The 17,859-nt window shown below is 42.4% G+C and overlaps 1 protein-coding gene across 2 annotated transcripts in view; it reads left to right on the top strand.

Annotated features, from left to right (window-relative positions):
* The window catches only part of MINDY4 (MINDY lysine 48 deubiquitinase 4), a 680,820-nt gene that overhangs the window by 417,130 nt on the left and 245,831 nt on the right, over positions 1–17,859 (top strand). For both annotated transcript variants that reach the window (XM_069211042.1, XM_069211041.1), the window contains exon 10: positions 9,858–9,959. In XM_069211042.1, the coding sequence (XP_069067143.1) occupies positions 9,858–9,959 (102 nt within the window). The remainder of the gene's footprint in view (positions 1–9,857; positions 9,960–17,859) is intronic.

Raw genomic sequence — 17,859 nt, 5'->3', positions numbered from 1 at the left:
TTCAGGATACATACTGTAGCCCAGGCTCTGTCTCCCCTGAATCCTGCAGTCTGGATGGTAACTTTGGACATGCTGGATGCTTTTTTCCAAATGCCCGTCATGGATGCCCACAGGGATTATCTGAAGTACACAGTGGGCCAGGAACATTTCCATTTTGCAGTGCTCCCTTTTGGGCACACTGATGCCCTTCAGTTGTTCACAAAAGTGATGTCAGTGGTTGCTGCAAATCTTCAAAGGATGAGTGTTCTAGTGCTTCTCTGCCTCCACAACTGGCTGTTGAAAGCGGACTGGCTTCAAGCAATCTTAGACCACCTTCAGACAATGGCAAACCTTTTAAAATCTTTAGGGTTCACTATCACCATGTCAATGTCACACCTGACTTCTTCACAAACACTTGTGTTCTTCTGATTCATCCTGAATATCGTGCACTTTTGTGCCAGTACCCCGGAGTGGAGAGTCCAGGACATTTGGGTTTGATCCTGATGTTTCAGCCCCTATCCTGGATTTCATTGAGGATGACTGAGGCTCCTGGTATTGTTTCCTCCTGCATTCTGCTGGTCAGACATGCCAGATGGCATATGCTAGCTCTGTACTGGGATCTGGAGTCCCAGCGTGCGCAGCACTGTGGGAACCTATAAGAGTCTATCCAGGTTTTGGTGGAAATTACAAATGATCTGCAGTGGAGGCTGTTCGGCTGTGATTGGGCCGGTGACAGATCCCTCACCTTAACACACCCAGAGCTGGGTGACAGATGTGACAGATGTGAAGGAGGCATCCCTGCTGGGTTGAGGAAGCCGTCTTGGAAAAAAAGGAGCCCAGACTCTGGTCGCTAGTGGAATCCCAGATCTACATCATTCTGTTTGATTTTCAGTATTCTGCTTGGCGTTGAAGGCCCTCCTACCAACCATCAAAGGGAGGCTGGTACAGGTTCTCAGGTAAAACACCACTGCCATATGGTACTGCAAGAAGAAGGGCAGGATGGTTGTATGACCGAACCATGCATACCAGAACAATGCATGGCTTAACAATGCGGTCGGAATCACAACCGCATCTTTTCCACACATGTCTTTACCATGCATGCCTTTTCAAAAAATGTAGTTGTAAAAGCATGCCTAGTAAAGGCATATGTGGTAACAGCATGCATGATTCTGTCATACAACCCCTCTTAACCTAAAAAAGTACCCCGCCCGCCCTGTGGCCTAAAACTACCCCCACCCCTAACAGGTAAACTACCCATACACCCCCACCTGGCCTGAGCCCTAAAACCTTCCCCCACCCCTAATAACTAAACCATCCCAACCACCATACACCCTAAGCCCTAAAAATAAACTACCCCAAACCCCCATGCCACCCATAAAAGCTAAACTACCCCAACACCCCCACCCGCCCTGAGCCCTAAAACCTTCCCCCACCCCTAATAATTAAACTACCCAGACCCGACCCACCGTAAACCCTAAATAATAAACTACCCCGACCCCCTCCACTCCCGTCCCTAACAAATAAACTACCCTGCCTCCACACCCCTTAAATATAACCTAGCCCTGTGTCCTCTCCCAGTTCTTCCTCCTCTTCTCTTGTACCTCCTCCCACCCTTCCTTATACCTTTCCCACCCCTAAAAAATAAACGACCCTGCCTCCACACCCTTTAAATATAACCTTGCCCGATCCCTCACCCACCCTAAGACTTTAAAAAAATAAAATTTGCCCTAACTACGCACATGGATAGTTTGACACATACATGGCTAAGGCAGAGAAAAAAGGCTTGCGTTGTTCCGCTTGCGTAGGAAACGTCCATGTTGTTTGGGATGTTTCCTGAGTAGGATGGGGTCTTGGTGGTGTAGGACATCCCCCAGCAATGGGGAGACCCCTGGTTTAGTTGTTTTGCCACCTCTAAGAATGCACAATGTCAACATAAACAAGATCAGGACCGACAGAGCCAAAGTTATCTTAGTGTCTCCAGATTGGGGCCAGAGTGTGTCAAATCATGAACCTCGGCCTGTGTAACTTTCACCTCCGAGCACAGAGACTGAACCGCATCAGTTAATTCCATTTGATCTTCCTTGCAAGGTTGTTGATGTTATCTTGGCAGATAGACGCCCTTCTGCAAAGTCAGTGTAAGCCAGGTGCTGGGACTAGTTTGTGGATTGTTTCAGCATCCACCAAATGGATCCATTACAAGCCAAACTGTCCTATGGTTTATTATTTCTTTTAAATTTGGCTCAATGAGGACTTGGACCGGACACTTTTAAAGGCTATTTTTTGGCTCTTTCATCTTTTTGCGTTGTGATGATATTTCTAATGTGTACCCCTCTTACCGAATGCGTGGTTGTCCACTATGCCTCTCGAACCTGAAAGCATTTTTTTCCTGGTTGCGATATCAACTTGTTGTGAAAGTGAGCAGCAGGGACTCTCAGTCCAGCTGCCTTAAGCAACATTCTTTCCAGACAAAATGGTGTTCAGAAGTCAAACTGGATATCTGCCGAAATTGGCAACACCTTTCCATGTCTGGCTGACTACCACCCTCTGGTATTCTTTGCCCCGCCTCATACCTCAAAAGAGAAGACACTGCATCGTTTGCATCCCAAAAGAGGCATACGTTTTTACATGGACCACATCCCTGTCAGAGACTTAACAGAGATGAGCTTCCTTCTCTCTGTTCAGGACATAGCTGCATTGGAAGGAATCAGCTGAACAAAGGCTGGGTATATAAGCTGCCACAAATAGCACAACAGAGGAAAGAGAAGGCATCATATTTTCTCTGGGGCTCCCGATATGCCTGATACTACCTGCCCGGCAACACCCAAGGTCCTTGACCATAGAGGAGGAAGTACATCAAGTGAAACAGAAAAGAGACTAGAGGAACAAGCCCTGTTGAATCAAGGCCCGGGCAGAGTGATGAGATTAGTGGCTGAAAACTGGACAGGACTAACAAGCTGTGGCAAAATCAAAGGTCTAGTCTGTGAGATGTATTGGCTTTGACAGATACTTTTAGCCATGCTGTATAGCTCCGCTGCTGTTGCCTAAGAAATTAAAAGAAAAATCCCTATGATGCAGCGCTGCGTAATTTTGTAGACTCACAGCAACATGTCTGTGCTTAGAAAATGAGGCAACCCTATTTTTATTTTTATTTAACAATCTGAGATGGATTAGTAAATAAAACGAAGTCCCGAAATGACTTGTTTTTAAAAAAATTCAGAAAAGTGCTTTAAAAAGGTACAATAAAGCTAGTGAATAGAAAGCAGGTAACTGTGAGTGACAATTCATTTTGTGGAGTTGGCTGGCTCTATTAGCGGTGGGCACCATATTTTAGCAGGTTGCTACCCATTTGTTTCTTTTTATGAGTTTGTCTTTCGCACCTTTATTTTAATTTGTTTTAATTTGCCAGTACCTGCTCTTCAATCAGGGGAGCCTGGGGAGATAGGGAGGGGTTGCTGAACTCCAGTTCACTATTTTCTTTCACGAGCTTTCACCACCTGTTTGTTATCTTGTTGTGACTCACTGAACTACAGCGGTTCAGCGGGCATGCCTCCTGGCCATGCCCCTTCTCTTGGCAGGCTATTTCAATATGATGATAGTGCGTCTGTGCCGCGGACACGCCTAAGGCTCTCCAAACACAGGCCCATCTGTGCCTGGATGGCGCCAGGAACCCTGATCCTTGTGTAGCGTACTCCCGTGATTTTCTGGTGAGGATGAACACAGGCAGGTCCAGTCAGTGCAACTGTTTTCACTTTGACCACATTAAGATTAAGTATGTCTGTAATAATTGTTTACTTCAGTGTCACCTGGTTGCAGGTGCTGGTCTTAAGCTGGTGTTAATTTCTCAACCTGGCTACTTGCATAAACCAAACTGTATTCTGTTGAATGTGCGTTCACTTATAAAATACAAATTTTACGTTTTTGAGTATTCAGGCTTCCATAACCCTGACATAGTTTTTCTGACGGAGACCTATGCGGATGGAGCCTCAGCCCCAGTCTTTGTGGCAGCATTGCCAACTGGATATGTTATCTCCAGAGTAGATAGGCTCCTGAGGAAAGGATAAAATGTTTGAATTTAATAAGAGAGTATAAAGAACTGATCATGGTGGGAAAAACATTATTCTATCTGCCAGTAGTTCTTCCAGAGAGCTGTTTCTTACGATTCAGGAGTTATCAACTCCACCAGCTATAGCGTCGTGATAGAAGCTATGTGAAGATTTAGCTAATTTTTTGGAAACAAAGTAGAGACCATATATCAGGATCTTATGTCGGATACCCATGAGGCACTTAGGGCTAGTAGTGAAGACCTACGTATAGAGGCTGTCTTGATGGAATATTGCCACCATACACTCGAGAAGTTTCCTCTTCTCTCAGTATTAGAATTAATGAAGCTAACAAAATCAAGTTCACCATTGGACCCCTGCCCGGCAAGCATATTCCAAGAAGTCTCAGGACATATTGTAGTTCCGGTCACTAGTACTTCTCAATACCATCTTCGTCAAGGGTCTTTTTCCCAGAGAGTGGAAAATGGGATCCATCTTACCTCTATTTAAAAAACCCTCTCTTGACCCCCAAGAGGAAAACAAATTATAGACCGATCTCTAGCCTCCCATTTTTAGCCAAACTCTTAAAAAGTCATCTTAACTTCAACTTAGCTGATTACCTAGGTGGTCATAAGATCTTGGATACTGCTCAACTTAGCTTTAGAGAAGATCACAGTACTGAAACAGCACTTATCGCTGCTACCGAGGAAGTCAGATATATCATGGATAAGGGTGGCAAAGCAGAGGTGATCTTAGTAGATCTATCCGCAGCCTTTGACATCGTGGGCCACCTTATTTTGAAATGCGTTTAGCAGACATTGGTGTTCTGGGCTCGGCTTGGAACCTTCTGAGCTTTTTCTTATAGGATAGAAAACAGATTGTGGCACTGGGAAAGTTCTCTTTTAAACCTTTCATATTGCCTTAAGGTTCATCCCGGAGTCTCACGTTATTTAACATATACATGATTTCACTTCTGAAGCTGATTAGATCCTTTGGCTTTTCAACCACATCCTAGGCAGATGACTTGCAAATTGTGGAACCCGTCACGGAGGATATGGGGGAGTTAGCCTCGGGTTTTAGAAGCTGCGTGATTGAAATCGTCAACTGGAAGAGTAGTCTTTGCTTTAAATTAAACTCAAATAAAAAGGAAATTCTCCTTTTTTGGCTGAAATACAAACTTTTGGAATGATTCTTGGTGGCCTTAATCACTGGGAGCTTTGCGTTCTTCCGCAAATTCTTGCTGTTTATCCCTCATGATCTACAAAAAACTGTGGTTACCTCGTCAATATTGTCCAAACTGGACCATTGCAATTCCCTTTACATAGGGTACAGCGGGGCATCATAAAATACTACACAGACTACAAAATGCAGCAGTTAGGCATTGAAAAATATTAAGAAATTTGACTCAGTCTCTAAGGCCAGAGAAGAACTGCACAGGCTCCCAATTAAAAAAAAAAGAGTAGCTTTTAAGGCCCTCTGCATTCTGCACAAGACCTTGTACCAAGCAGGACCCAAACCCCTGGAAAAAAAATATTGCATTGTACATTCCCACTAAGTCCCTTCAATCCATATCAGCGTGGAAAGTGATAATCCCAAAAATACGTAAAGCTACTTGGGGTGGAAGAAGTTTTTCACATTCTACTTGCTTGCTTTGGAATCAATTACCGGGTTACTTAAAAAATCAGTCCAGTCTTCTCATGTTCCAGAAACATCTTAAAACTTGTTTTTCTTCTGCTTAACTGTACTCGTACTAGCTGTAGCCTTTGTATTGTGCAGCAGTTCCCAGACGCCAAGGGCAATTGTGCATTTAATAAAATCAATAACACAACATACTTTCTTGTTGGCAAGAGTGTAGCATACAACTTCAAATTTCCCAAGTAAAAAAAGCACTGGAATGCAGGATGGATAGTTGAGACGACCAAGGTTCAGGATGGATTGTGTCCATGAGGAACCAAATGATTTGCATTTGATGGGCCTCCCTTCAGAATAGCACAGTGGGTGAAAAACGATGGGTTGGAGGGCAATTGCTACACATTAGACTTTTTTTCAAGTATTCGTCCTATCACGTTTTGATTGTTTGCTAGTAGTATGGCTTGAAATCTGCACTGGTGCAGCTTTCAAAGTCTACTATTGCCAATGTTTGTGAATTCTAAAGAGCAGTACATTTGCACCCGTTCAAGGAGTACTTGTATGTGTCCAGATTTGCTATTTAATTTTTTGGGTATACTAGTCACTATATATATATATATATATATATATATATATATATATATATATATTTACGTTTCTGCTGCAAAAGATGAACAATCTAAAAGCTCTTAGTGAAATGAAAATAGCAAGGAAAATTACAAAGGCATAGCAGAACAGAGGCGGGGTGCCCAGACTCGACTACCAAGCCAAGATTGATTTGGAGGGTTTCACAACCCCAAACACCCACTTGAATTCAGCTAAACCCCTCTATGTCCCACCCAGGCCTGGTAGTTCTCCCTGGGGGATAATGGGTATGGTCACATATAACACATCACCCTTGATTCCCTGTTCTGGGCTCACTTCATTTAAATATATTTTCATTTCATCATGTCTGCTTCAAGAAACCTTGATAATGTCATTATCAAGTTGGTCCGTGTATTTAGGGCTTCATGTTTCCATTCTTGCCTTTTATATATCATTTTACCAATTATCTGATGTCCACATGTACTAAGCCCACGTTGCAAATAGAAGAGGGTATACCAGCAAATTAATAATGGCAGCAGACCTAGAGCTGAGCCAAGGGCCCCACTTGGCTATGAGTCCATGCATAAGCCAAGCCATGGAATTGTTTGGAATGTATATCGTAAAATAAACACAGTGTAAAAATAAGATGTAGTCTCTGCAAAAAAAAATTAAAACGTGCAGGAAGGATTTCACCTTAGTACATCTGATTACACCACTGCATCAACAGACATATATTAAAAGTGATGTTTTTAAATATGACCTTCGAAACATTAATAACTCATCCCCCAATGAAAATGCCATTAGTGAATTAAGAGGCAAGTCAGTAGTCATGTGAACCCTAAATGAGCACTATATTCTAGATGGAGCAACATCACAGTCTATTAAATCCAACATGAGCGAACTTTCTGAACTAAAGTTATTTAAAAGTGTTCTCGTAATGTGATAATAAAGGAAAAGGAGACTCTGAAATAAAATGTTTGCCTAGGATCACACAATTTTGCCAAACAGGGAAGTCGGTATTGATTCCAAATTATCTGATTTCACATTTTGAAATTCAGCCACCAGATTGTTTCTCTGTCGCTCGCTTTCTCCTGTTTTCCATCAAAGGTCACTATTTTGTATTTTATTCTTGGTGGGGGGAAAAACTGACACAGACATAGCAGACCCAACTCAGGGCACCCATACCCAAATGCCAAGAATGCATATATTTTTGGGAGGGAGCTGTCACATACCCAACACTCCCTCTCCTCCCCTGAAGCTACGCTCCTGCTCAGAGGCTTCGACCTAAAAAGGATTCAGGACCAGTCAACTTTCAAATGCTTAACATGTTAATTTTTGCATGCTTAAACTGAAACTCTTTCAGCTTTCATAAAATGTGTTTTTTCAGGATTGATACCACCACCAGCAAAAAAGGGTGTGGTCCATGTATGACTAGTTGCTCCAGTCCAAGTTTTTTCCTTTGAATTTTGAGACTTTTAATCTTGTGTAATCCATTATAAAACCAGGACTACAAGTCCCATAATTCAAAGGAAACCCGTTACTGGAGCAGTTTATTATGTGTTGATCTAGGAAAGTTGGCAGCTAGGCTGTGCAGTTATTTATTGTGCAATATTTGAAAGCACAAGAATTTGAAAAGAAACGTACTAGTGGTCTTGCAAGCATTTTATTCTAAAATAAGCAATTATTTTAGATTTTTTATTGCTCATAAAAGGTTTCAGCAAATGTGTTTTGCAAGGAACTTATAATACTAACCAGAACATATTTTTCTTCGAAATGTTATTGTCAATGAGAGTCCAATTAGAGCCCGCTGCACATGTCACATGTCACACTGGCAAAGGCAGCGTCTAGACCCAGAGCATAGGCCATGAACTTAAATAAGGGAATATAACAGTGTATACATTGAAGAAAGAAGAGGGTGGAATAGAGTAGGAGCTGACGAGAGAGGTTCGACATTTTGGGGACAGGTCATGCTGAGATGTAAACGTGAAAACGCCATTAGGTGTTCATCTTAAAGACTCGCACTTGAGCCCTGAGAAAAACATCACAAAAACCTAATACACCAAAAAAAACAGTTCTTTCTGCATACCATACATGTATATGAATGTGTAATGGCTGATGGTATTTTTTCGAATGTACAGTAGTCCTCCAATCATTTGAACAGAAGCACACCATAGGAGTTGGAATGATATACCACACAGCCAATAGCATATGGTGAGAGGGTAATAGCTACCCCGCTGTGCATGTTGTATATATATTGAAGCAGGCCCCCCCACAACTCTGCTCCTCCTGTTTGTGTTTCGGCGATGATGTGTTGGGCCTGCTAGGAACGACTGGAGGTTTTACTTGAATACAAGCTCATCGCCAGTTTATTCCCTAAATTCAGGTCTGTTCTGCACTTCACTGTGGGCCTGAAATAACAGAACCAAATGTGCTGATTTTAAACTATTACAGTGTAGACATAGTGCTGTTACTCCCTTGATTCTGTTTCCGCAGCTGAAGCTGTGATCCGAAGTCAGGGTCGTGGTTTATGTAATGCTTTCCCCTATTCCACGTCAATTGGTTATCTGCCACTCTCTGGCAAAACGGTGAACTGATTCTTAAGGCTCTAAACCAAAGCTGCACAGAGCCCTCTGCAATGCAGAACTACACACAGTGCATATATACACGCTCATCAATCATCTGTGCTAGTGCACAACCTCACCAGAAATCTCTCTGTCTCTCGATCTGGATGATGGTAGAATACTTTTCAGAGCGTTTTGGAAGGGAGAGAGAACATTAGAATAAGATAAACAGTATACCATAAAGGTGGCATTCTTGTTTCATTCACTCACAGTGAGTAGATACCTCTCAGCAAGAGGTGGGATGAAAAGGGCGGCATTAAGCGGCAGTATATAAAATCCTTAAGATTGTGTGGACAAAATACACATCGAGGTTACCTTAAGAATGTACTACATATAGCTAGCCAGTGTTGCTCTCCTACGGAGTCTCCAATATGCCAATGCACAGAATATGCAACTGAAGCCGCATTAGCTATGTGCATTTTGTAAAATGTTAGCAGGAGGAGACTACTTATGCACCTGATGCTGAGTGTGTATTATTATCCACGGGCACGTAAAGATTTTATTTTGTGGCTCGGGCCGTGCGCAGCACCAGTCCACAATTCATCTCCAGCTTCCTCCCAATCATTGAAAAAAATAATGTGTGAACCTTCGGTATGCACCCATGTACTGAGGTGTTTTTTTGGTGTGCTAACCCGGAAATTACAGCAGGAGGGATTCGCCCTTGAAAATTTGTTCTGGCAGCCATTTTCAACTATTAGGTGCGTTCGATCCTGTAACTGTGATCACTTAGAGCTAATAGTTTTATATTTCGAAACATTATCACTATTTGCTTATACTACTTAATGGAAAATATTGGTCGCTTAACTGGATATACATGCAAATCAAGATACTGGCTTTGTTACCAGTATCCCATGGCAACAGAAAGCATATTTGTTATGTTTACAATTCACCAACCAACAGCTTTAGAGCGAGGCACCTGTTCAAAGACAATGCCCATGAACTTTAACTTTTTTCTTTAATGTTGTTCCTCTGTTTCTAAATGTTGATTTTTTTTATTTTACAGGTGTTTAAAACCTTCAAATCACCAAAGAACGAATTGCCTTTCGATGGCCATTGCTGATATTTTGTGGCGTGCAGGGAACAGAGACCATGCCGTTGTTGCATTGTGAGTTAAATGCAGTGTACTAACAAAATAACGGTGCATGTATGCATTTTTAGAAAACAGTTGTGTGACCTTCCTCGATTTTCATTACATGTTAACGTTTGTATCTTTAGTGGCTTCTTCCACTTAAAAAAATGTTATTGTTATATCAATGTGTCTGTATAACAGAATGTATTACGGGACGAAAATAAATATGCTCATTTTAGAATCTTAAAAGAAAATAATATGAGCAATTGATTTATATTCCTACATAAAGGTCAAATCATTTACAGATATGCAGATTATTACATTTGATCATCAGTGCATTTACAGATATGCAGATTATTACATTTCATTATCAGTGCATTTAATCTTGATGTTCTTAACACACATGATCTATTATAAAGCACTGTAGACTCAGGTCCTGATTTATATATTAGCAGATGGCTCACAATGGTGACGGATATCCCGTCCTCCGAAATGTAAATCCCATAATACATAATGGGATTTAGATTTCGGCGGACGGGAAATCTGTCACTGTTGTGACAGAGTAACCTGTCCACCGAAATCTATATCAGGCACTTAAACTAAATAATAATGATGCTGCTAGTCAGAGTATCACAATGTTAAAAACACTCAAATTTATTAATTGTCAACTTGCTTTCTAATCTTCAGGTCTAATTTCAGGAATAATAAAATACATGAAATATAAAAATGCAGCAGTGTCAGCAACATGCAGTCTGCCAAAGCACGTGAACACTTTAGAGTAAAGCTATGCTTAATACCTTTTGCGGTATTGTGTACTTTCTGTTAGAAAATCCAGACCAAAGGTGCACTGCTTGACTCTTCAGAAGTAGTAATAAGCGAGAAGTTATTGTCATTGAAGTACTGTAGAGTGAACACTGGAACTGCAGTACAGATCTTTACAATTTCACATAAATCTCACAGTCCGGATTAGAAAGATAATTGCAATGACTTCCTGTCACACACCTTTTACTTTTATCATAAAAAGGTGTCCTTATTGTGCACTTAGATGTTTGTTAACAATAATACACATCAAGCAGTCATCACTGGTTTCTATTTGCTCTATTCATATGTGTTTTTATTTTCAAAAGGTGGGTGTAGGAAACTGGCCCTTGTTGCAGTTACCCCTCCAGAGCTGAGGTGACCCCCTCCTTGCAAAATCCTCCATCTTGATTTGGAGGACAGGGACCAATAGGGTTAGGTTTGTGTTCCCTTCCCCACAGGGAGTGGACACAAGAAGGGAGTAACCACCCTCAGGGACAGTAGCCATTGGCTACTGCCCTCTGACCCCTAACATGCCCCTAAATCGAAGATTCAATGGCCTGCCTGAATCCAGCTCACCACATTCCTGGTGACCTGACAAGAAGAAGAAGGACTGCTTAGCTGAAGCCCCAATCAGAGAAGAAGGAAGACGACAACTGATTTGCCCCAGCCGTACTGGTGTGTCTCCTGCTTCAAAGAACCTGTAAAAGAACAGTGACACATCCAGTGGGACCAGCGACCTCTGCCAAACTCCAGAGGACTGCCCTGCACCCAAAAGGATCAGGAACTCCCGTGGACAGCAGCCCTGTCCAAGAAGAAACCAACAACTAAGGACTCCAGCCTCACTCCGAATTCGTGAGTCCTAACCACTCTGCACCTTATGCCTACAGTCGGTGTCCAGGTGGCCCAACCAGCTAGAGAGGATCCCCAGGTGATTCTGAGCAAGTGCCCACTCTGGGTTGACCTCTCCACCCCACCACGACAACACCTGGAGAGGGAATCCCGAGGATCACCCTGACCGCGAAAGCTCTTGACAAAGATATCCGATGCCTAAAAGGCCACTGCACCTGCAGCCCCCAGGCCTTGGAGGACCCAACCTCCATTGCAGCTACGTTCAGCAGGCGGCCCACCTCCCTGTCCAGCCTGTGGTTTTCCTGAGACGACCTCCTGGCCTAGCCTGCAGCCTCTGAGTGATCCTGGGGTCACTTCTTAGAAAACCATTGGAAACCCAAAGCCTTGTTTACACCCTGCACCTAGCTGCCCAAGCGCTGCTGCTGGTGTATGTTTGGTACCTACTTGTGGCCACCCCAGTGCTCCTCCAAACCCCCCAGTTCTGCCCTCCAACACTTTTACTTACCTGCCTGCAGATCTAAAAACGAGTGCCCCCAGCCTCCACAGGAGCCCATGTTAATTTTACCTCTAGTTTGACCTCTGCACCCGTCCGGCCCCGTGTTGCTGGTGGTGGCTGTTTGGGTTTAACTTGAACCCCAACCTGTGGACTTCCTAACCCCTGGAGCCTGGAACTGTAAGTGTAGTGCTTACCTACAAATCGATCTAACTTTTCTTCCCCCCCAGGAACTGTTTCTGAAAATTGCCCTGTCAACTTTTAAAACATATAATTGCCAATATTTCAAAAACTGCATAACCTATTGATTTCAAACAAAGTGCTATTGATACATGTATGAAATACAAAACTATTGAAGTACTTACCTGCAACTTGAATCTTGTGGTTCTAAAAAAAAATTAAGAAAATATATTTTTGCTATATAAAAACCATTGGTCTGGAGTTGTCATTGAGTGTGTGCTTCTTCTATTGTCTTTGTGTATACAACAAATGCTTTGCACTACCCTCTGATTAGCCTAACTACGTGACCACACTGCCACAAAAGAGAGCATTAGTATTACCTACTTTAGCCTCTGTTAAGCCTCTGGGGAACCCCTGGACTCTGTGCACACTATATCTCATTTTGATGTAGTATATGCAGAGCCAGCTTCCCAGAGTGGGGCTTAAGGAAACTGTACCAGTTAGTATTTAGCAAGCTAACAACATTAAGAGAGGAGACTTAAACAGAGTTGGTGTGATGTAATATAGGCAGGGAAGAGAGACTTGTGTAATTGTGCTTGTGGGACAAAGGTCTTGGGTAACTCATAAATGTGTCTTCTACCAACATACCTTCCAGGAATGTGCCATAAGCTTTATCTCATGTGATCCAACAATGCCCCTTCAAGAGACTAAAGCATAGTGGCCTGCCTCTGGGGATTCAGAGGCTGAGACTCTGTAACTGTCATAGCCCTCTCTGCTGGCCTCACACCAGCTCTTTACAATTCCAAAAATAGTCTTGGAAATGTATTTATGTTCGATAAAACACCAGCCACACTAAGTGATGTTCTACGAATGATGGCAGATCTGAGGCCTAGCCCCATTTCCATCTAGACACCACTGCCCAATATTCTTCTATTTTATTAATCTCTATATTTCTCATTTCACTCTCTAGAGTGTTCGAGGTGCTGTGCAGCACTGTTTGAAACTCCTTAGTAAATTGAGTAACTAATATTTTAAAACATTTCTTAGAAATTGGGTATGTGGTTGTCAGAGTATGCACTCTGTACAAGCAGGAGCCACAATCCTAGTCAGGGTAAGTCAGATATACACTAAAAGATTACCTGTGCTCACCCTCTGGTAGCTTGACACAGAGCAGTTAGGCTAATCTAAAAAGGCAATGTGTAAACTGTTTATGCAACACACAGTAATGCTATGAAAACACCAAATAAATAATCCACACCAGTTTAGGAAGATAGACAATTATATAAATAAATCAAGATCAAAACATCAAAAATCCAATGAATAGAAGTCGAGTTGTGCATTTATAAATAATAAAAAGAGTTCTAGCACTTATAAGCAAACAAACAAATAGGAGTTAACTTGTTGTGTTCAATTGGGGGCAACGTCAACAGTTCAAGCCGACCATGATGGAGCACAGACCAGGGAGAAGAGCCACGCAGTGCCAGTGAACAGAGTACCTTGATCCTGGTCCCAATAGTGAGATGAGGGGTGCAGTCGAGCGATGCATTGACCAATGTGTCGGTGTTGGGCCCACAGTTGAGGTGATAAGCCGATTTTCTTAACGCTGTGGTAGTGATGCATCGGTTATGAAGACGAACGAAGTGCTGAGTCGAGGAGATGCATCGATCTTTCCAAGCTGCTGCCACAGCCATGCGTAGTTCTGAGTGTCGGGCTGTCAAAGCAATGCGTTAGTTTTGAAGCAATGCACCAATTCTGTTCCTGCAGCAGGGTCGATGTGCCAGTTCTGTGCCAAGCAGACTGAAGATATGTTGCTTTTCCTGGTGCAAGTGTCTGAGACCCCTGCCAGTGAACCAGGCACAGGAACAGGGGTAGAGAATTTGATATCCCTGAGTCTCAAGCAACAGAAGGCAAACCAGCAAGCCCTTGCAGATCACTTCAGTGGCAAGGAAGAGTCCAGCTGTCCCTCAGCAGTGTCAGAGAGCAGCAGGGAGCAGGGCAGCACAGGAGAAAAGCAGTCCTTCCAGGTCAGTAGTCTAGCAGAGTAACAGTTGTTGCCGCACAGCACTTCTTCTGGCAGAGTCCAGTTGCAGGTCCAGAAGTGTCTGATTCAGAGGGGTCAGAGACCCAGTAATTATACCCCGTTGTGCCTTTGAAGTGGGAGTGACTTCAAAGAAGTGTCTTTGAAGTGAACAGAAGCTGTATCTTCCTAGCCCTGGCTCTAGACTATCAGGGGATAATCCGTCCTATGTGTGGGGACAGGTGCTGCATATTCAGGTGTATCAGCCACTCCCTCTTTTCCTGCCCAGGATAAGCCATTCAAATGTAGATGAATGCTCAGACCCACCTAGCCTTTCTGTGTTTGTGGCTGTCTAGAGGGAATGCACAGAACATAACTGTCACCCACCCCAGATGCGTAATGGAGACAGGCTGCAGGCACACAGAGCCGTAAGAGCAGAGAAATGCCCCTTTTCTAAAAGTGGCATATCTAAAATAGTTATGTTAAATCCAACTTTACCAGTAGAGAGGATTTATTATTATCCTTCCAGTGATATGAAACATGACATAACTACTTCTTCAAATTACAGCTTAAAATTGTAGTAAGGAATTTCCAATGTCAGCCTATGACAGGAGTAGGCCTCACAGTAGTGAAAAGGCTTTTTTGGGTGTTGTTCACTACTAGGACATGCAGAACCTAATAGTACATGACCTACCTTGTACTTACACAGCACTCTTTCTATAGGCTACATAGGGCCTTCTTAGAGGGTGACCTTTGTGTAGTAAAAGGGGAGTTTAAGGCCTGGCAGAGAATCTTAAATGCCGAGTCAAAGTGGCAGTAAAACAGGCCCTGCAGTGGCAGACCTGAGCCATTTTTAAAGGTCTAATTGTGTGGGTGGCACAGGTAGTGCTGCAGGCCCACTAGTAGCATTTACTTTAGAGACCCTGGGTATATGGTATACTACTTTACAAAAGTCTTACAAGTAAATTAAATATGCTAATTGTGTATTTTTGCACATTACACTTTTCAGCCATATACTTATGTAGTGTATAGCGAGAGATAAATGAAACAAAATAAATCAGCCTTTTATCAGTTGATATATCATAAGTAAAACAGAACGCACTTTATGCCCTGCTATTATAAATATCTCTTATAAATAGCGCAGCAAGAGGAAGTCTAACCTAGACCTGTCATACATTGCCCTTGTTTATATAAGATACCATCTATCCATATTTCTGGAGAGAAGACACATTTGCCACTGCATATAACATTGTATCACAACCTGTGGCAACAGCAGGCCAATCTTTAGTACACTTCTCACTTTTTGGCGAGATGGGCTGAGGAGTTCCCCAGCCAGCCTATTTTTTCAGATGGTCTCTCTCACCTAGTTAATCTGTGTCCAACATATGTGCTTCTCTTAAAGGTATTTTTCAGTGCAGTCTTCGAAAGACCCACTGATCTATAGGATGAGAGGATGCCACATTTTGAGAATCTTTAAAGGCAAGCTTCCATTAATTAATAGGTTCGGTTGTTTTGGCAAAGATTAATAATTACTTGAAGAATGAACGTTTCTTTCATCTCTAGACGCAGGCAGCCCATGTTCTTGCAGCTCTCTACCCATGCCAGGCTCTTGCTTGTGCCTGGGTCTCTTATGTTTTAATAAGGAGATATATTAGTCTGCTGTAATTTATTCTATTTAACCTTCTTAGTTCTTCCGTTTACCGTTTTTGACTTGAAGCACCACACTCACATTATCTTAAAACCATGTTATATGATAATAGTAAGAACGCTTCCACCCTTATTGTAAAGAAAAAGAGAGGATGTGCATTTTCAGTCTTTAATGACGTAAATCATCTTCCTCTTGACCTTTATCAAAATAATGCAGCAATTTAACACTACATAATGGTGCAGCTAACACAGAACACTGCTGTGAAGCCTAGTCAGATTAATCAATTATATTGCACCCACCCTATACATTTAATCACATGCACAACATCATAGGTCAAATAGGCCAAGAACTCTGACCTACCACAGTCTACTGCCTATCATGTGGGGGTGACAGCTCTACACACTGCTGTACATCGTACAGACTCAAGGTCACCCCATTGCACTACATCATTAGGATGATAACACCTTAAGCTGCACTTAATCCTATGGATGCTGATTCACCATGTTGGACTGGATATTACAGGCACTAATGCACAACACTGCCGTGCAACATCGATATATTAACCCAACACACTGCACTGTATCTTGCAGACATTATTTCTCCTCTCTTTGCTGCAGTTTGAGTAGTTTAGCAACCTTCACTGTATCGTAGGGCGATGCTGTCCTACTTCACTGGAATTAAGGTCCCCTAACTCATCAAACTGCACTGTATCCTGGAAACTTACTGTATCTAAGGAATGTGGTACACAGTACACTATGTCCAAAATACATTATCCAGCTGTTGTGTTCTGCATCCTGAGGACACAAACGCACATCACTGCATTCCAGTTGTGGTACCACCTTCACCTGTGAAACACTAACCCTTTACATTGCACTACATCATAGATACACCAACCCTACACACCACACTGCATCCTAGGAACTTTAGCTCAGGACACCACAATTGATCATAAATGCCTAATACCACTATCACACCTAAGGAACAATAACCCATCACACTGTGTTCCATATCAGAACATTATTCCTCCATGCTGCACAGCACTTAATATTTTCACTTACCTATGACATTTTACTGAATTCTATGGATGCTAACCCATCGTAGCGCTCTTTACTGTAGGGAAATGCACCCACACTATTTCAATGCATCTTATGAACACTAAACCACAGGCTTTATGTTATTTTCTTAAAACTACAACCTACCTTTCATCCTGGGGACACTAATCGACCACATTTACACATTTACATCATCGAGTGGTTATTAAAGCACTACCCTTTCCTGCATGTTAGGGGCACAGCAGTATTACAAATGATTGAACTGCATTCTGTATGCATTAGCATTACATATACCACAATGCAGTCTAGGGATAGGAACTAGTCTTTGGTTTCAGAGGGTAAATTGTGTATAGCATAATACTGACTATCAATAAAGTAAGCTGCTCATGATTGTTGTCCCCTAGTTGAAGTTTTTTTACGGGATTTGACTTTTGGATTACTTTATTTTGTCATTGATTGGATAAACTGTTGAGCTATGGGGAAAAATGGCTGTGGATGCTCTTTCACACAAAGCCACCGAGCCAAAGGCTGCAAGATTTGCGGCCTAAAGATGTATTGTACATGATATGGATGAATTGATCGTGGATGTCGACGGTATATTTTATAAAGAAATGAAACAGCTACCAAATGTCATTAAAATCACTCACTTCTGTACAGGTACCTCCAAAGCTAAAAGCACACCCCTCGAGAAAACCTCTCCTGTTTATAAAGGAAAATCAGAGGCTACCTCTTCTACCGACCAGAATACAGGACTCTAATCCACCTGGATTTCACCTGGATTTCACTTTCCAACAAAGTCCCTTATGCAAACATAGCTATCTTACAGAAAGGGACCATCTTGCAACTCGACTTAGATGGCCCAGGCTGTATCGATTGTCATAGCTTGCAGACACATT

The sequence above is a fragment of the Pleurodeles waltl genome, chromosome 10 (assembly GCF_031143425.1).
Source record: "Pleurodeles waltl isolate 20211129_DDA chromosome 10, aPleWal1.hap1.20221129, whole genome shotgun sequence".
NCBI lineage: Eukaryota > Metazoa > Chordata > Amphibia > Caudata > Salamandridae > Pleurodeles > Pleurodeles waltl.
This window is presented reverse-complemented; position numbering and strand designations above follow the sequence as displayed.